At 37.9% G+C, this 21377-nt stretch overlaps 1 protein-coding gene across 4 annotated transcripts in view; it reads right to left on the bottom strand.

Moving 5' to 3' along the window:
* TERF1 (telomeric repeat binding factor 1) overlaps positions 1–21377 on the bottom strand; it is a 36384-nt gene that overhangs the window by 14021 nt on the left and 986 nt on the right. The window contains exons 2-7 of one of the 4 annotated variants that reach the window (XM_034668195.1): positions 15842–15937; positions 12248–12369; positions 10250–10339; positions 6700–6849; positions 5415–5521; positions 460–548 (exon numbers count right to left, since the gene is read on the bottom strand). In XM_034668195.1, the coding sequence (XP_034524086.1) occupies positions 460–548; positions 5415–5521; positions 6700–6849; positions 10250–10339; positions 12248–12369; positions 15842–15937 (654 nt within the window). The remainder of the gene's footprint in view (positions 1–459; positions 549–5414; positions 5522–6699; positions 6850–10249; positions 10340–12247; positions 12370–15841; positions 15938–21377) is intronic. The other 3 variants (XM_002922802.4, XM_019803320.2, XM_034668196.1) reach the window with 3 other exon arrangements.

Here is a 21377-nt window from a genome sequence, read left to right as displayed (position 1 = left end):
ATATATTAGTATCTTTAAACCGAAACACATAAACACACTGAACAAGGTTATGTATTTATCAGCTGACAAAACTGTGGTGACAAGAGGCTCAAAGGACTCTAACCCTGTAATTCCCTAGTAATGGTTTAGTATTCACCAACCACAGTGACTTTATAGAACATAACTATCATGATAATAACTGCATGTTTCAGATTAAGTAACTATTTCAAGTTGCTGATTAAAGTTAAGGTAGAAAAGCAGTGTACCATCATAGCAAAAGTACTCTAAGCTAGGCAATCAGAATAGCCAATTTTCTAAATTAAGCACTAACTTTCTAACTCAATGACGGTATGACATTTAATCTTTTGTGCTTTAGTTTTCTGAAGTGTGTCTGGGTGTTGTATTGGGGAGGTCAAGGGCTGGATCACCTTCAAGGACACATCAATTCTCTACTTCTAAAATTATAATAAGAGTACTCACCCTGAAGAGTTCCCACTCCTTCTTGACTATTAAAGTCCTGTTGTTGGCTTCCATGTTTCAACTGAGGTAGGAAGAGCTTCTTGTGAGACCTAAATTGAACATAAAAGCATGGGATTGGTTCCACAAAAAGTAGAAAAGCTATGAAAGAAGGTAGATGATTTGTCTTAATCTCTATTTTAGGACCTTCTACTTTGGCCCGTTTCCTTTGGTGCTCTCCTTGCTGAGTGCCCCATCTTAACCTTCGGCCTCTTTAAGATTCTTGTTATCTGACTTACCTCTCCTCCCATCACTTATTTTCTCCACCTCATCTACTTAGAAATCAAGATTCTTTTGGCCTTCTAATTAGATAGGTGAAGAAAAAAGAATCCTCACACTATCAGCTATTAATTTTCATTTGTTCCTGGGGCTTTTATTTCCCAAAAGAGAAATTCCAGAATCCCTTTACACATAATGGTAGGTATCACTTACCTTTACGGCTTCCAAAAGGAGCATTTTTGAAATGAAGGCTGTTTGGAAACACAGAATGTGGCAAAATTTTGACAACCCTGCAAAGTTGGTATTATTCCAATTTTATAAAGGAACTAGTTTAGATGAAAAAAGTAGTTCACCTAAGCTTAGGAAATGATTTTATCACCATCTAAAATCTATATTTTTACCTAAGTATACATGAAACCTGCTAATGCATTCCCTTCCTCCCAAAACGTCCTATTGTGCTCTCTGAAATGCCATTCTCAACCTCTTCACCAGTTCCCCTACCTCTTCGCTTTGTCTAAAATCTCCCTTAGGGAGGAAATTTCTTTGTGGCCTGCGCAAGTAGGCAGGCTTAATTTTCTACCTTCTATGAACCCAGGGTCCCAGAGGTGGGTCTCTATACTTTAAATTTCCAACAAATGCCACTTTCAGGATCCTACTTCCAAAAGAAACTTTAGCCCTTGAGGATTCATTCTACTAATGTGTATCACCATCTACCATACTTCAGAATCATTTACTAGCCTTGCAAGCACTTCCCATCATTCACAGATCTTTCTCTACCCCCAAGTGATGGTTTTATCATGTTATTTCCGTGTTCTCATGGATGATCTGCATACAATCCTGACCTCTCGATTTCTCATTTCCAATGACTTCCTCCACCACACTAAATCAAAACCTCCAACTATGGTTCCTATTCAGCATCCTAACTGCTCTATCTCTGAAATTATTCATGTAGACTTTCTGCTCCCTGACCATGTTATATTTATTGACTGTCACAAAATTCCCAGTAGATTAAACATGGTTTTTCAAGTATTTCACAAAATAAAAATTTGGGATATTCATCAGAAATGTAACTACCCCCAAGCCCCCGCGCCCCCCAGCAACATATCCTTGTTCCTAGGACAGAATAGGAGTTTATTAAACATCTGCTTTAAGGTCAAGCACTCCCTATATGTCTACGCCAATAATGGCCTTGTGGAAACGTTTAACAACTCAGGATCCCAGATGCAGGTCTCTATAGTTTGGAATTTCAAGACACGTCAAGGTCTTGAATACCTGTTGAGATAAGCAGGCACCTACCATATTCTCTAAAGCACACCATTTATATAACAGTTATTATAAAATACCTAGGTCTGCATGAAGTGCTTCAAAGATTTTAAAGACAGAGAAGAAAAATGTCCATCTACTTCACCTCAATAAGGATACTGTACCCCCTGAGAATTCAGTTACTGCACTCTTTGTCAGTAACACTTTAAAAAAAGAAAAAATATGTAAGAATGTAAAAAAAAACTTTTCACAAGGTTAGTACTTACCGTGTAATCAAGTCATATCTCAATTTATACAAAATATCTTTGGACAGAAACCCTGGTAACATTAGGACACACGGAGAGTCCATTACAACACGGAAAGTTTTTACCCAGATGTACTTACCAGATATTAAATCAAGCTTTCACAAATATAAGTTAAGCAGAGTTAATGTTGTAATCAAGCACTCACGTCACTCTTTCAAAAACTCTCCCATGGATCTTTATTTCCATGGATTCAAGTTTAATTTCTTGCCCTCCCCACTAGCCTCCAACTGAGCTTCTTAACAAGTTTCCCCCACCCGCCTTGCTAAAGTTAAACTTAGCTTCCACAAACACAGCATAACCATTTATACCTTTGTGCCTTCACTGGAACTATTCTTCTATCCTAAAATGACATTTCCTCTTCCATCCAACTGTAAAAATCATAACTATCCTTTGAGGGCCTGCACAATGCTCACCCCTCCTTGAAACTTCCATCTCAACTTCTTCAGCATCTAAATCTATACATTTTAACAACAAATTATGTAACGTCTGCTGCTGTTCCTGTTTCCTGTCTATAATTCTTATTGCCTCAAAATAGTTTATAAGCTCTATCAGAGCAAAGGTTTTATTTCATCTACCTTTGGTAACATGAAGATTTCATCTTTCTTACTGTCTGATTTCATAATCACACTTCCGATTCTATCCTTGTTCACTTGTGTCCTGCTGATTTTTGTCCTGATACTGGTGAATCTGATGCTTTACTTGTCCTGATTCCATTTGCCTCTAGGATGGTCTTGATATTTGTTTGGTTCTTGATCTTCATTTTGTCTCTAGTTTTAGTTATTCCCTGTGTCTAGTGCATTGCAAATTCTAATGTATGCCTGGTAATGACCTAAGTACCAAGGATGCACAGCTAATTAAGAACCTTTAAAGGATTCTCAGTCTAGTGAGAAATACAGAAAGGTAAACAGGTATGTTACCATCCAAGCTAAGTTCTTTTATAGAGATGTGACTCAATGCTGTGGAAGCACAGAAGTGACAACTCATCACAGAGCTCAGTAAAACATAGGTGATCTTTGAGCCAGACCCTGAATGGCAAGTAAGGGCTTGCCTTGGAGACAACAGAAAGAAGGAAATTCAAAATTGAAAAAGGAGATAGCATGAAAGAATCTGCAACATCTGAGGATCAGGACGAAGTTCTGTGTTGCTAGGAAGTACCACGTATGTGGGCAGGGAGAGGTTAATGCTTAGGGATAAGGTTGTATATGAAAATAAAACCCAGAAAGGGGCTATGTAAAGCTTTGTAAGCCATGCCAATATACTCTAACTCATCTAGTAGGAAACAAAAGGCCAAAAGAGATTATTAAGTTGAAAAGTGACTTACACAGATTTATTTTTATGGAACACTAATTCTAGAAGTCATGTCAAGGATGGATTTGCATGGTACAAAGCTAAGTAATAACCTAGGATACAAGTAATAAGAATGTATTAAAGAAGCATCGAGATGGGATTCGTAACACTTGGGAAGTTAACTGGAAATGTGAGGAGAGTCAGGGTACAGAGAGACAGATGAAAACATCAAGAGTTCTGTTTACACATAATGATTAAATTGCCTTGTGGAAGTAGCATTTGAAATAAGCAGGTAGTACTGTATGGGAGTATGTAGGAAATGTGTTCATTATCTGCATGAATCATGGCAAATCTTAATTTGATTTTAAAGCAGTATTACACTGGGCAGGAAGGCTAGGCTCCAGAATGTACTGGGTCTTGGTATTACCACTAAACTTTGATTTCCTGAACAAAATGAAATAATTGAGCCAATAAAAATGATAGCTCTACTTCTTACAATGGATCTTAGAAAATAATATTAAGACTTTAATAGTTTTGGGGGAGATGAACCAGTGAAGGAGCAGATCACGCTGTTAGTAGGGACAAGGAGAGACAATAATGACTAAGCTTAGTCCTGAAGTATAAGCAATGCATGTCTATCCAACTTGAACCCAATCCCCCCCCCCCCCAATAAGTAGCTAAGATGAGGAACCTGCAGCACTCAAGTCACGGGACCAAGAAAAAAGAGTGATATTACATCCATTGCCAAATCCATCCATCCAGAGACCACACGGATTTGCCATCTGGCCTGGGGTTAAAGGTGGAAGAATAGAGGGAATGGACCACAGGTTCAACAGAAAAGAGCTTTATAACAGTAGAGTTTATCTTCTTCAATAAGGTTAGCTTCTAAAGCCAAAAAAAAAAAAAAAAAAGGTAAAAATTACCCTTGAAAATCCCTACAGAAATAATTTTAGAGATTGAACTTGTCTCTCAATACAGGAGTCCCCTTTATCTGTGGTTCCGGTTTCCAGTTTGTTAAGTTTGTTACCCACAGCCAGCTGCACCTGGAAGATGATCTTTCTCGTGAGGCTCCTATCAGCCTAATACTATGTTAAGATGCCTCTGTCATTCCTCTCGCTTCATCTTATCATGTAGGCATTTTATCAGCTCCCATCCTCACAGCGTCTCAGAACTAAGATGTTCTGAGAGAAGAGACCACATTCACATAACTTTTGTTATACTGTTATAGTTCTATTATTGTTGTTGTTAATCTCTTACTGAATCTAACTTATAATTTTTATCACAGGTACGTATGTATAGTTAAAAACATAGTATATATAGAGTTTGGTACTTTCTGTGGTTTCAGGCCTCCACTGGGGGTCTTGGAATGTATCTACCCACGGATAAGGGGGACTACTACGTGTAGGACTGACACAGCCCATTTCTCTCCAGCACTGAAGCACCAGATGAAGTGGTTATGCCACTGTTAAAGATGTAGAAACAATATCTGAAAATACTAGAATAACCCTCAGTATAGTGAGGCACAGATGAAGGCATGTGAGATCTGAGATTGAAGGAGCACAGAGGATTCAAGTTTCCAACCTCAACACTATTCCAGAGCACACGTTGCCTAAGAATGGTAAATAGTATTACTCACACTATTTAAACTGTACTATTTTGCTTAGTATACGTAACAATTTGCATAAACCATGAAGTAATTGTACAGTACTCCAAATATCCAAATGTTAATAATCAGTAAAACATACCCTCTATAATAATTGTTTTTGTTAAAAATGGCTCACCAGCAACACTTTCACATTAAAGATGTATCCATGCAACAAAAAACATATTAATGAATTTACAAACCTTTTTCCTACATCCAAATTAGCTTCGGTTTCCATTTCAATATTGTTACCATTAGGTTTATCTTGAGTTGTTCTTGCCCTTTTACTTTCTACTACTCTCGCTGCTGCCTTAAAAAAATGGGGTTGTAAAAGAGAAAGGAATCCATTATGCCATTTTGAACAAACAGCATTAAAATTAAGTCTTCTAATTCTTTGATAGTCATAACCAATGTGTCTGTTCACAGGTCAGTAAGGGGACTGCGTTGTGTTTTCTCTAGTAACTATGACATCAATAGCAGCTGCTTTAGTTACCTACTTGGTTTATAAGCCTTATGGAGAGGATCTTTCCTTATGTATGTATTTGATACAGTGCTTACTAGGCAATTTTTAGATAAAAGGTTACTTAAAAAAAAAAGAAAGAAAGAAAGAAAAATCAAAGAAAATTCCAGATAGGGGCACCTCGGTGGCTCAGTCTGTTAAGCACCTGCCTCTTGATTTCGGCTCAGGTCATGATCTCAGGGTCCTGGGATCGAGCCTGCATTAGGCACCACGCTCAGCAGAGTCCGCTTGGTATGCTCTCTCTCCCTTGCCTCTCCAACAAACTCTTTGAAAAAATATTTTATTTATTTTATATATTTAAAAAAATATTTAAGAAAAATTTTAAATAAAAATTTAAAAAAAATTCCAGGTATTTATACTCCCTTAAATGAATCAGTGTTCCACTATAACATAAGTCAAGACTTTTTGAGGCCAAGACTGAGGATAAAATGTTATAAAAAACAATCTTTTTAAAGGTCCTTCTTCAGTCCAATTTTATTTTCCAAAAACATGCTAAAAATTTCTTTGATCTGTTCTCCCAACTTTTTATTTTGAAAAATTTCTCCAACTCTTATTTCAAAAAAATTTAAAAACACTGCAAAGATCACCAATAAACCCTTTAGATTCACTAACTGTAACATTCTGCCATTCTTCTACAAAATCACTAAATAAAATTCTGATTCGTTTTTAAGGATTTCTACTTCAAGTTTTCTCCTTTATTTATTTATTTTTAAAGATTTTATTTATTTATTCGACAGAGATAGAGACAGCCAGCGAGAGAGGGAACACAAGCAGGGGGAGTGCGAGAGGAAGAAGCAGGCTCATAGCAGAGGAGCCTGACGTGGGGCTCGATCCCATAACGCCGGGATCACGCCCTGAGCCGAAGGCAGACGCTTAACCGCTGTGCCACCCAGGCGCCCCAAGTTTTCTCCTTTATTATAACAATTTCTCCTTCCTCTATTGTTAGAGTCTCTCTGAAATATGCATACCTTCATAAGAAAGGCCGATGATTTTTCATTTATCACATAATTCACATAACTCTTAATTTTCTCCATCATGTTGTCATAGCTGAAGTGTTGAAAAATTGAGTGGAATGTATCTCTCTCAGAGATTACCATAAGCATTTTCCTTTTTAAAGGCTAAAGACAACAGGAAAAACGAATGAACACATAAATCACAAATAAGATGACAGAAATTGTGTCTTAATTTAAAAAATCACATTATAAACTCAGACATATGAGATTTTTAAAAATTCTCCTGTTTTAAATGGCCCACTGAAGTATTTTTTCTTACTTAAAAAAACTACCTTGTACTTTGCACACATACAAAAGGATTAAAAAATAAATTATGAACCTGAATGTCCATTGCCAAGTTTAAGAAATAAAATATCATCTGTACAACTGAAGTTCTTGTTCACTACCATAATGATCACACCTCCAGCTTCTCCTCTCAAGGTGGCCATTATCCTGAATTTAGAATTTACCATATCCACGCATTCCTTTACACTTGTACTAAGTATGAATGTACCCAATAAATACACGGTACTATTTTGCATATGTGTATTTTTCTGAAACTTGCTATATTTGTTCAACTCTGTGACACTTTTCCATGTTGATTTTTTATAGAACTAGTTATTTTCACTATTGTACAATATTCTACCGATCAAAAATTTCATTTATTCATCAATTCTTCCAGTGTTTTGAAAGCATTTAGAGGCTATTTTCTATTACTGTTGAACATTTTTCTACAGCTCTCCTTGTGCACAGTACAAGCTTCTCTTGGACAGGAGTTCTTTCAAGGCTGGTTGCACAATAGGAGCCATAGAACCTTCAAAAAATGCTACTTCTCAGGCTCTATTCCAGACCAACTGTCTTAGTGGGGCCTGTTTTGTTTTTTTTTTTTTAAATAAAACTTCATGGCTTTTAGGGGCTCCTGGGTGGCTTAGTCAGTTGAGCGGCCAACCCTTGATTTTGGCTCAGGTTGTGATCTTGGGATCCTGGGACTGAGTCCCTACATTGGGCTCTGCACTCAGTGGGGAGTCTGCTTGAGAGTCTNTCCCCCCCCCCCCCCCCCCCCCCCCCCCCCCCCGACTTGGGCGCTCTCTCTAAAATAAATAAATGAATCTTAAAAACCAACCAACCTTAAAAAGTTACTCTAGGGTATTATCTAGAAGTAGAAATGCTAGAATGCATACTTACAGATTTTGCTAAAATGCCCTCCAAAGTTTAAGCACCAGTTTACAGCACTGAGAAGAAGGTATGGCTGCCTTACCATTTCTCCATTCTTTGAGCCAACTGTTAGTATTCTAAGATATTTTAATCATTGCCAGTCTGAGGTATAGGGAATACTATTTCAGTGTATTACTTGGGATTGCTCTGATAACTCATGCTAGTGAGGTTAAGCATTTCCACTTATGCTTACTGGCTGTAAGCTTTCTTCTTCTGTGAAGTACAGAGTGGGATTTTTCAGTAACCTCACAGTGCTAAGGCAAAAAAGTAGGGGAAGGAAACCCAATAAACAGATCAGGCTTTCAGCTAAACTCTCTGGAGGGTTACACCCAGGAACAGGGGTAAATTAGAGATAGACTGAGCCTTAATAAAACTTCAACCTACTCTTGACTCACCTCAGTCCCTCAACAGATTAAGGTGATCACTCACCCCGCCAACCCTATACAAGCATGTACAAAGGTGCTCGACTTCACTAGTCAAAGTAAGAGAAACCAAAGCCCAATGTAATACTACTACATATTTGCCAGAATGACTAAAAGGAAAACTACAGAGAAGGTCTGTGAAGCAAGTGGAACTCTTCCACACTGCTGAAGGAACAGATATAACATAGCCACTTTGGAAAACTGTTTGGCAGTATCCACGAAAACTGAGTATGTGCATATCCTACAACCCATCAATTCTATTCCTAAGTATATATCCATTAGAAAACGCATATTTCTTCTACAAAAGATGTGTAAAAGAATGTTAACAGCCCAAAACTGGAAATAACTCAAATGTTTCTCCACAGTAGAATGTATAAGTTGCATATTCCAACAATGGAACAATGAGAATAAATGAACGATTGTTACAAGCAACACCATGGATCAATCTTACATAAACTTGCTATTATGATTACATCACATAAAGTCTGGAAACAAGTAAAACTAATCTTGGACGTTACAAGTCAGGGTAGTGGCTATCCTTGAAAAGATGGGAGGGACAGTGACAGGAGGGTGCTGGCAACGTTCTTTTCCTTCATCTAGGGGGTCATTGCAAAAGCGTGTTTCTTATTTGAAAACATCACTTTATACACTTACAGTACATGTATGCTACTAAAGGTATGTTCCTGTTCAGTAAAAAGTTCACTAAAAATGTATAAAACTATTTTTTATTTCTTTAAATAGGCTTAATTTATTCCAACAATGCTTTGTTTTTAATATTAAAAACTAAGTTCGATCGACCTTAATATTACACATAAACACAAAAACTACTAATGATCACGTAAGAACCCTCTAGAAAAATAAGAAAATTATAATGTTTTTTCTTGGGGCACCTGGGCAACTCAATCAGTTAAGCTCAGGTCATGATCCCAGGGTCCAGTGGGCTCCCTGCTCAGCGGGGAGCCTGCTTCTGCCCCTCCCCCCTGCCCAGGCAGGTTCTTTGCGTCTCAAATAAATAAAATCTTTTTTTTTTTTTTAAAGATTTTATTTATTTATTTGACAGAGATAGAGACAGCCAGCGAGAGAGGGAACACAAGCAGGGGGAGTGCGAGAGGAAGAAGCAGGCTCATAGTGGAGGAGCCTGACGTGGGGCTCGATCCCATAACGCTGGGATCACGCCCTGAGCTGAAGGCAGACGCTTAACCGCTGTGCCACCCAGGTGCCCCTAAATAAATAAAATCTTAAAAAATAATAGTAATAATGCTTTCTTCTGTACCTGTGCTGCTCAATATGGTAGCCATTAGCCACAGGTAGTTACTGAGCCCTTGAAATGTGAGACCTGAATTTAGACGTAGGTATAAAATACACACCAGGTTTCAAAGACTCAGTACAAAAAAGAGAGTGTAAAATAGCCCATCAATACTTTTTTATGTTGATTAAATGTTAAAAATGATGTTTTTGGATATATTGGGCTAAATGAAACACCAAAATCCGTTTCACTAGTTTCTTTTAACTTTTTTAATGTGGTTACTAAAACACATGGGACTTGCAATTATATATCTATGGACAGCACTGTTCTATACTGTTTAAAAGATAAAGCATCCCTTTCTTCCTCCAGTATTCTTTCATTTATCTCACTCCATATAAGCAGTTCTAAAATTCTTTTTTTTTTTTTTTAAGGTTTTATTTATTTATTCGACAGAGATAGAGACAGCCAGCGAGAGAGGGAACACAAGCAGGGGGAGTGGGAGAGGAAGAAGCAGGCTCACAGCAGAAGAGCCTGATGTGGGGCTCGATCCCACAACGCCGGGATCACGCCCTGAGCCGAAGGCAGACGCTCAACCGCTGTGCCACCCAGGCGCCCCTAAAATTCTGATTTTAATATAAACAACTACCTCATAAGAATTCGGGTCATCAAATATTCTTTCAAAGACTTCTTCTGCTTCTTTAAAATTCCCATTTTCCATACAAACAGCTATAGCCTAAAAGACAGAATGACAAATACAAACCTTAGATTGCTTTTTAAAAATGTATAATTGTTGTTTAATATGGAAATAAGTCCTCTTAAGTATAAACTTCACTTAAAATTTTTGATACATGATATAAAAATTTTTTAAAATATTTCATTTATTTATTTGAGAGAGAGAGAGAGACAGCGGGAGAGGGAATACAAGCAAAGGGAGTGTGAGAGGGAGAAGCAGGCTTCCCACGGAGCAGGGACCCCGATGCAGGGCTCGATCCCAGGACCCTGGGATCATGACCTGAGCTGAAGGCAGACGCTTAACAGCTGAGCCACCCAGGCGCCCCTAAAATATCTTTTCAAAGATGAAATAACTACGGTTTGAAAAAGATGTGAAAATTTTTCATTGGCCCCTTGCATATTTCCTGATAAATGCTCAGCATTCTAGCTCTTTCGAATTTAGGCCAATTAAAAGTAGACATTAATTAATAAATTAGGAGCTACATTATGTACATTTTGGACCCACCTAAATATTAATTTGAGCAAAAGGGAAATGAGAGAGGATATAGATGGCACTCATGACAATTAGGATATATAAAATTAGCTGGTTAGGATCCCTAGAAAATCTCTAATAGAAATCTAGGAAGTCAGATGCTTCTGAATGATCATTTCATAAACTGGCCTTTCTGGTAACAGATGTAGTAAAATAGGGAACCACCATTACCATCTGGGTAGCTTTGGCAAGCTATTTAACCTCATGTGCCTCTGTTTCTTTGTATGTAAAATAGTGGAGATAATAGTACCTATTTGTCATCCTAAGGACTGGAGTTCTACATGAAAAGTGCTTAGAATAGTAGCTGACAAATACTAAGCAATGTATTACATGTTTGCTATGTATTTATGGTAACCCACTCAACTTTATACTAGTATATTAGTGATGGCCTCCTTCTCTAGAACCCCCCAAAACTGAGATAACATAACAAATCTCTCCATCCCAGGCTGAAATTCTTAAAAGTAGCAGTCGTATTTCTGTCCATTCTCTTTTGGTCTTTGGCAGTTGCCATAACAACAATAATTAATTTTGGGGAAGGTGAGATATCATCTTGATTTTCTCTCCTACCCAACCATAAAATAATTTTCGAAAATGAGGACAAATTTATTTAACTAGAACAATCCTGAGTATTTGCTTTGCCTGTTAGCAAAACATACTTTAACCTGCTATTTAATCTCTGCAATGACTTTTTTAGCTTCTCACTCTTTAATAGGCTACTCCTAAAATTCCCTCTACATAGTTAGAATTTTACATTCTCTTATTTAAAATCCACTGATTCCTTATTAAATATTCTTATTTTTTTTTCATATTTGTAATCTTGAATAGAAATTGGGAGAGCACAAACCACTGGTTTTTGAAAGTTTTTTTGTGATATTTAAATCAATGTAGTGGGGCACCTGGGTGGCTCAGGTGATTAAGTGTCTGCTTTTGGCTCAGGTCATGATCCCAGGGTCCTGGGACTGAGTCCTGCATCCCGTTCCCTGCTCAGCAGGGAGTCTGCTTCTCCCTCTGCCCCTCCCCCTGCTCTGGCTCATGCATGGGCGTGTGCGCACGCGCTGTCTCTCTCTCTGCAAAAATAAATAAAATCTTTAAAAAAACATTTAAAAAAAACGAATATATCAATACAGTGTATTTTCTCAAATGGGGGCAATATATACTTAGGTAGCAAACATTACATCCCAGTTCTCAGATTTGCATGAAGACTATAAACCAAAGGTGAAATTTCTGAAGAGAAAGGATTATATTAAAGTTTATTTTGGGTTTACTGCTCAACTTCTTACTAAGTGGCTCTTAATTTCTTTAGATAGTATATGTGAAGTAATAATAATAATAATAATAATAATAATAATAATAATAATAATAATGTAATACACATACCTGAATTTTAACTAAATTCTCTATTTCTTCATGAAGTTTGTCATGTTCTTTTTCAATTGAACCCCAAATCATCAGGGCTGATTCCAAGGGTGTAATTCGTTCATCAGTTTCAAATTGTGCATCTTTTAAAACCAGAACAAAAATAAGTAACTTAGGAAGCTAAGTAGAACCTTACTTTGTCAATTTTTTATGATTTCATTTCTTTAAATATTTACTGAGTATATACTATGTGCCAGGTGCTATTCCCGCATACAACAGTTTGGGCAAGTGATTTGATTTTTCAAGTTAATTTCCTTTTTTTCCCTTTCAAAAACTAGAAGGAGTATGCAATTTAAATGTTAGCAGTTTCAACAATTTCTACTTTGTAGAAACGATTTCCTGTTGTCTTCTAATTGTTTCTCCAACATTTTAAACATAAAAATATATTAATTCATATACAAAAAGTCTCTTTATATTCCAGGCCCTGTGCCAGATACTTAGGATCAGACCAGGAAGAAGAAACAGTTCCTACCCTTGTGAAACTTACACCCTAGCTATGAAGAAAGACAAATCAATGTGACTGGTACTTTACTAGAATTATGCTGGTGCTTCTCAACCCTACCTATACCTCAAAATCACCTGAGGAGGTTTTAAAAAAATGCAGATGCCTAGACCCATCCTTTAGAGATTGTTTTATTTAGTACAGGGTAGAGCCCATGCATCTGTATTTTCCAAGAAGATTAGCTCTATGAAAGAATACCAACCAAGAATCCTTTATGAAAGAGAAACCATCCAAATTGGGACATTGAGGATAAACAGGAGATAACTAAGTGAAGAGGATAAGGATGGGAAGGATAAATTTCAGGAAGGCAGCAGCAGAACATACGGCTGGGATTGAGTCCAGAACATACGGCAGAGGAGGACAAAAGATATTCACACTCATAGTCAACACATATTAAGGTCCTACTATGTGTTAGGCACTATGCTAAGTGCTTAACATGCAATAGCTCCTCTACCCAAACAATTTCTTTAAAAGGGTATATAACAATATCAACCTTGTCTTATAAAGTAGGACCTGAGACTTACAGAGGTCACACAGCTAGCAAGTAGCAGAAGCAGACACCAGAGCCCTTAAAAACCACTTCAGAAAAGTGGTCTCAGAAAAGAAGTGTGTTTCAGGAATAACAAGATGCCTCATAAGGCTACAGTATGTGCTGGAAAACATGAAATATGAAAATGCAAAGGCAGATTGCCTAATCCTTCTTCATCTCACATTTGTTTTTCTTTTAAAAACTCATTTCAATATTTATACTTCCTATTAAGTCTTTCTTGACTGACTTGATCTAACGCATCTCATTAATCTGCTGCCTTCCTATAAATGTGATGAGATACAGAAACAAAATGCACCTATAGAAAAAAAAAAGGTTAGATCTTAACTACAAAAATTTTAGAGCAGCCTTTCACTTTCAGGTAGAATGCAGGATACTGCAGGAGGCCAACACTCCCATTACAACTAGAAAAAAGTGGAATAAGTTGCAAAGCCCTATCACTAAAGACATAGGATAGTGGTGGAAGCAAAGAGAACTAGATGAACTACATTTCCGGGGGGTTAGCGGATGATTTGCAGCTTTTCTTCCCTGGCCTCATTGGCTTATATAATGAGGATTCAGTGAATTCCAGGAAGGGAGATTTTACTGTGTTAAGAGAAATGAGGAAAAGCTTCTGGGGGTTTCCTTGGGGCTAGTTTGGTGGACTGGAAACCAGAGGAACTGAAAACACATGGCTGGTTTTCCCCCTCAGGACATTTGCTGAGTTCTGGGGCACTGCAGAAAGCTGGAGTGGAAAGGAAGGGAAGTCTCCCATTGTTGCACAGATCTTAAAAAATAAAGTCCCACGAGATGAGGGTGGCTGCCATAAACAAACATTTCCCCTTCAAGACATTTACTGTATTTTAAAGCTATTTGGGCAGGAAACTAAACCTAATATGGTAGCCACTGGCTGTATATAATTAATGAGCCGTTAAAATAAGGCTAATTTCAAGTTGAGATGTGCTTTAAGTATAAAATATACCCCAGATTTCAAAGACTTACTGCAAAAAGAGGGAGTATCTCATTAACATGTTTTATACTGATTATACGTTGATACATATTTTAGAAATATTGGGATAAATAAGATACTGCTAAAATTAATTCCACCTATTTTTTTCAATTACATATGTAGCTCAATTATATTTCTATTAGGCGGTGCTGCTATTGAGCAACCATTTAAAAAAAAAGCAAAAGAGTTATGTATAGCTAAAAATCCAACATATAAATAAAAATAAAATTCAGCTGCTTCCCATGAGTCCATTACAGTGAAATACCTTGGATTCTTGATAATTGACATGGGCCTATTCTAAGATATACCTAAAAGGGGATCAAAGTAAATTTCAAGATTAATGGGGTTAGACACAAAATCTGCATTTCTTTTCAGAAAGAAAGGACAGGTTGGAGGAAGGGCTATTGGGGGAGAAAGTAAGACCTACTGAATAATTGCTAATATGTGAAACACAGTTGGACGCTTTAGAATATGTTGTCATATTTAATTTACAGAACAACTGTTAAAAACCATGCTAACTTATTGCCTACATGGTTAGGAATTCTCCAATTGTGTCCATATTAAAACGGTTTTCTTCCTTAGCTACAGGCCCAGACTACCTATAGTTCTGTCTCCCCCACATTTACTCTGCTTCTAGTCCCATTCACTTATGGTCATGGTACCAACTCCAGATCCAGCCTCACCCCCAACAAGAAGCATGCTATGTGAGCCAGAGCTAGATAGTGAGGGCCATGAGAATGGTACAAACACACTGGGAATTTACGTAACACAAGAGGATTGTAAATAAGTGGTTTCATTTTAAATACCGCCTACCGCTTGACACTGTTAGGAAAGCATTTTGTAAATTGTAAAAACCAACATAAATACATAATTATTCGCATCAAAAGGTCCTTTAAATGACCATGTTGTAAATATCAGCCATTACTCATAAACTGAAGCAGGCTTACCCATTACAATCTAAAATAACCTGTGGAGATAAAGGAGAGAGCTATTAGAGCTACAAATCATATTTGCCTATCTAAAGAAGTGCTGAAATCCAGTTAAATAAGAGGTGTCAATTATCATAGCTGCTACTAAAATCAGTGTGTATGATAGTGAGAGTCACCACAAAGTTACCACACAGTCAAATCTGAAGAGAACTCTCCAAAAGACAGTCCACGAAGCATGGCTCCCTAAGAGCAGTGTCAGAATCACCTGGGAACTTACTAGAAATATAAACTCCAGGGCCCCTCTCATCCATCCAATTGCATCAGGAAATCATGGTGGAGAATTCTGGGTTTTTCTTGTTTTTTAACGAGTTCTCTAATAATTCTGAAGCAAGCTAAGTTTGACAACCAGCGCTCTAAGAAGACTGGAACTGTATTTCTTTTAGTTGCTTTAGATATGCTTGTGTAGATGAACGTACCAATACATCATGCAAACTCTCAAAAGTAAGAGATCTCATCTGTTTCTTTTCATTATTTTACCTTTAGACATAGATTAAAACATTTCCAAAATAAGATAAAAACACATACATACCGAGGGATTTTCCTGCTGCAATTCTTGTCAAAAACTGACATATGTATATAGTTCTCAACTGATAAGCTGTTAGACTGGACAGTCCATGAATAATAGCTGAAAAAGAAAAACATTAAAACATTTTTTTTAAAAAAGCCAAACCTGACCCAGCAGTGCCTCTGTGTGGTTGGTTGAGTAACAGGTTACAGACATGCAAAAATTATCACAAACTGAGAGCTGTATGCTTTTGTTTATAGGCAATTTTTTAAAAATGAGAAAAACAGCAATGAACACTTTTCTTACAAAATACAACAGATTTTCACATGCAGAATAATAAATATTTAATAGTACAAGTAGCACTCTATACCAACAAAAAGGGAGATTTAGATTCAAACTGTAAAATGTGTAAAAAAAAAAACAAACTGTAAATCATTAGCTGGAAGCTTATTTTATACCTTAAAACTCCTATTATAGGAAATATTTTATATTATTTCGGTCAAGGTTTCAGTTAAGTGAATCTGTTAAGTTTACAAAGACTTAAAAAAACCTATTTATTGGGCAAGATGGCCGAGACAGGGATGTCCTGGGTGCTGACAGGGTGCTAGACCCTAGGCCCTGTGCATTTCCCAAGGGCTGTGCGGGTCTGAAGAAGTGAGCTCACAGCCCAATCCAACAAACGTGTGTTGGCCTTTCTTGCCGTGGGGATGTTGCAATAAAGCGTCTGCCCCAGTAGGAAACTCCAGCATTCTGCAGCCCTGACCTGGAAGTTCCAGGAGGGCTGCAGTATAAGCGCCAGACAGAGGCAGGAGGCCAGTCAAGCTGGTCCTGCTGTCCCGACAGGTGCAACGCTGAGCACCCCAGCATTACGGGCCCAGGGCAGCATGGCCTCCCTCAGGGCAGCCACCCCTCTGGTTGCTCTGCACTTTCACCTCAACACCCTACTGTAATGCTCCACCAAGCAGAGGCTCCTGTGCTAGCGGAGACACTGACAGTGAGTGCATCAGACCTGCCAGGCTGGCTGGTCAGAGTTTGTGGTGGCAGAAGGCACTCCATGTTCTCATTCCCAGGCTAAAACCACCTCGAGTGTGGTTGCTCACGGCATGTGGAAAAAATCATATGCAGCTCATCTAAGAGGAATGTTCAAAAGCTGCCGCTCAGTTCTAATGTAACAACACTTATTCTGGAAATTTGAAGGGGCTGTCATGGGTGTGCCCTTGGTTTTTGCTTTGTTCACTGGTGACAGCTGGACAGAAAAGCTCTGGAAGCAAATCGAGTCCATACAGCTACCTTTTACCCTTCGATACAGGTCTTAGGGACTGTACCTCAGACAGAGACAGTACAAAGAATGGACTTATGCCCCTCATTCTTGGGAACTTATGGTCACCCCCTTCTCCGTCTCTTGTCTAGATCATCACCGAGCAAAATAAAGAAAAAAGTTCCCTTCCCTATTGTAATTTGGTTTGGGACAGGAAGTCATGGGGGCAGACATGGAAAGGGGGCAGCAACTTTAGGCCCCAGTTTACCAACTACCTGTCTTCCCCTTCTGCTATCGGTTTAAAACTTTCAGGATACAATTTCAGCAAAAAAGTTTATTTCTCCATCAAAACCTCTGTTTCTCCACAAACCTAACTCCAAAGAAGAAATAAAATTGCAGATGTATAAAAACAAACAAATTTATTAATATTAATCTCCCAAATATCTGAATGCTCACCCAGATGTTATGTTAGGCAGTGAGTATAATGGTGCATAAAACATAATCCTGGACCTCAGTGAGCTCATTACTATGCATAATGAGAGACAAATGATTGAGAGTAAAAACATGGAGAAAACTGGAAAAGACAAGTACAGAATGCTGTGGGTGCAATATAACAAACCTTAGAGTATGTTTTAGTGGCTACTTGGAGGGAGAAGACAGCAAAGCTTCTCTGAGGAAATGTTTAAAGTAAAACCTGAAGAAGCCACTGTTACACTTGACCCAGGGCTTGGCTGGTGTATATAAAGATTAAATCAACTAGCAAAACCAAAAAAAGCAATCCTGCAGCTACCAAGGAGATAAAAGACAAATACATTTATTTGTATTCATTTCCTCAATTCTAAAATAGCATAATCTTACGCTATACTAGAGATTATCTGGACCAAATACACCCACAATTTAATTAAACAGGATTCAGAGAGAGCATAAAATTTATATAAAATTCAAACAACTCATTCAATATTTACTAAACACATACTGCTAGCCAATGTTAGGGATTGGTAACACAGCCAGCCCTTGCCCCTCAGGAAAGTTTTAGTTTGAGAAGACACAACCCAAAGTTATTAATGAAAACTTAAATGCCACAAAGGTTAAAAGTATGGTATAGAAGCAAAACAAAAGAATCTACTCTATGCTAGAGAAGAAAGTCAGACCTCTATCATCACTTCCCTCCACGCTCAATTTAGACCATGCAGTAACTACAAAGATACACCACTGCCCTTCTGTTCTTTGTACCTGCTAGACAAAAACCAAAACAAAAACAATGAAAACCTGGTTGAACCTTCCTATCTGCTTTTTCCTCACCTGTAACCAAACACTGCTGACAGAAAACACATTAGGGAGATCTACTGACTCGCTACAATAGCAACCGTTTTTAAGCACTTAAAACACCAGGCACTACTCTAAGCACTTTACACCAGCGGTTTTCAACTAGAGGTCATTTTGTCCCCTAGACGAAATTTGGCAGTGTCTGAAGACAATTCTGATGATCATGGGTAGAAGGGGGATGCTCTTAGCATCCAGTAGTTGAGGTTGGGGGGGGGCTGCTAAATATCCTACAATGTACAGGAGAAGCCCCACCTTCACGCCCCTCCACTCTCATGCATACATGGAACAAAGAATTGTGTGGTGCAAAATGTCAACAGTGATGAGGTTGAGAAACCTTGCTTTATACCTACCAACAGCTCTGTGAGGTAGATACTATTATCACCATTTTACAGATGAGGAAATTGAGGTACCAAAAGTAAGTAACTTGCTTCAGTTCTTACAGCTAGTAAGTAGCAGAGCCAGGAATCAAATTCAGACAATTTATTCTGAAGCCCATGCTCTTAATCACTATCTTACACTACTTCCCACGGTTGGAGACAGGTTAGGAATAACAGTCTAGAAAAGGCATTATCTGAGTTAAGTGAGGTGTGAGAACAATTCTGAGTCAGAATGAAAGAGCTAAGAATTTTCTAGAAAGCATCAAGAGTTGTATATTTTTACAACATTGAAAAGTGTAATAAATGAAATCCTATAAAAGATAAAAGGGAGTCCTTTCAGTCAAAAATGGAAATATAAGAGACAACACTATGTTCACAATTTACATGTCACTGATTAGCAGTGCAACTTTAAAAATAGTTTACTTTCTCTGGGTTTCTGTGCCCTTACCTTAAAATAATAGAGGTGGCCTACATTATTCCTTGGGCCTTGATCTAGAACCTCGAAAGGAGTCTTTATTTTTTAGAAAGGTTTTTAATTATCAGAATTTTTGTGAAGATATAAGTCCTATATACCCTCCACCCAGTTTCCCCTATTAGTAACATCTTATATTAGTATGTAAACATATATATTAACGAGCCAATATTAACACATCATTAACTAAAGCCCATACTTTATTCAGATTTCCTTAGTTTTTACTTAATGTCCTTTTTCTGCTGCAGATCCCACCCAGGACATATTACATTCAGTTATCATGTCTCTAGGCATCTCTTGGCTATGAGAGTTTCTCAGATTTCCCTTGGTTTTGATGACCTTGGCAATTTTAAGGTATTTTTTGCGATTTGTCTGATGTTTTTCTTATAATTTAAGGGGTTCTGGGAGGAAATCAAAGAAGTTCCATGTTCAATGCATCATATAAAGTGTACATACTACCAACTGTCACTGTTCCTGTTGACCTTGTTACCTAGGTGTGAAGCAGTGTTAGGTTTCCCTACTGTAACATTATCCTCCCTCCAATTCCATACTGTAGTCTTCAGATTAAAATCACTATGCACAGCACACACTTAAGGAGTGGGGTATTATACTTCAGCTCCTTGAGGACATAGTAGCTACATAAATTACTTGAATTCTTCTGCATGAGATTTGTTTCTTCTCCATTTATCTTTTCCATCATTTATTTACATCATTAGGGACTCATAGGTAATTATTTGACCTTTGGCTTCTACTCCAAACTATTTTCTTGCTCGAGTCGCTCTGGCCCTTGGGAGCTCTTGCAGTTGGTTCATGTCCCTTTGTACTAGCACCACTGTGGGTTTTTTTGTTTGGAGGTTTTTAGCACTTCTTTACTTTTTGGCACAAAATGCTCCAGGTTCACCTTGCACATTTCCTGTCCCAGAATCAGGCCATTTCTCCAAACAGCTCTCGTTGCCTTTCTTAAGGAATGGTATTTGAAACCAAGACTCAAGTGATAGGTTGCTTATACGGTTACATTGCTTCTGTGCCCTTTCATCTAACAGAACGAGGAAATATATGAGTATATACTAACCTGTGTCTAGATATTTTAGAAATACCCATATATACTTCTATATGTAACCACTGTTACACCATTGGCCCAAAATGGTGTCCCTCAGGCCGAGTCCCCAAACTGGGGCTTAACACCCCATCTAATTGCACTTTCAACCTCCCGCAGAAATATAGTCTTGACCTGTTGGTAAGGAATTTTCTGACTGGAGCCAGAGGCTGCCATATGGATCCTCTCCATCCCCCAAAGGAAGAAGAGGTTATTTGCATAAGACCCCCTGCTTTTCCTCCTAAGGGAAAGTACCTAGCCTGGAACAATCCTTTTCTTTTTCTAATAACTTTCTTGCCTCGCCCTCCATCCTATAAAAATCTTCCATTTTGTACAACTTCAAGCTCCCCCCACCCTTACTTGCTAGGTTGGGATGCTGTCTGCCCAATTCATGAAATTGCTTATTAGACCTGCAAAATTTACTTGGTTCAATTTTGTTTCTGAACACCATCCATACCTGTATTAAGCCAAACAGGAGGTCATACTGATGTTTCCAACTCAAATTCATTAACACGTACATAATTCTACCCTCATCCCCAAAGTGAACTTTTTAAATAAATCACTATAGGGGCGCCTGGGTGGCACAGTCGTTAGGGATCTGCCTTCGGCTCAGGGCGTGATTCCAGCGTTCTGAGTCCCACATCAGGCTCCTCCACTGGGAGCCTGCTTCCTCTCCCACTTCCCCTGCTTGTGTTCCCTCTCTCGCTGGCTGTCTCTGTCAAATAAATAAATAAATAAAATCTTTAAAAATAAATAAATAAATAAATAAATAAATCACTATAATAAACTAATTTAGGATTTAACTTTCTCATTAATGTTAATTAACCAGGGCTCCAGTGTTATCTGATAGAGCTGGAGGAAGGGTTCTTGAATTGGAAGATAGGGCACAAGTGTGGAACATTCCTTTTAACCTACCAATATTTGAGGTTGCTTAATTCGTACACTCCTCTATAAACTAAAATTACTTGCCTAAGGAATGGGATTACCATGAGGATGAAATGTGTCAATACAGTTTTCTGAAATATTTAATT

This window comes from Ailuropoda melanoleuca, chromosome 9 (genome assembly GCF_002007445.2).
Source record: "Ailuropoda melanoleuca isolate Jingjing chromosome 9, ASM200744v2, whole genome shotgun sequence".
Lineage (NCBI taxonomy): Eukaryota > Metazoa > Chordata > Mammalia > Carnivora > Ursidae > Ailuropoda > Ailuropoda melanoleuca.
The sequence above is the reverse complement of the archived record's forward strand: the minus strand, read 5'-3'. Positions and strand labels throughout refer to the sequence as shown.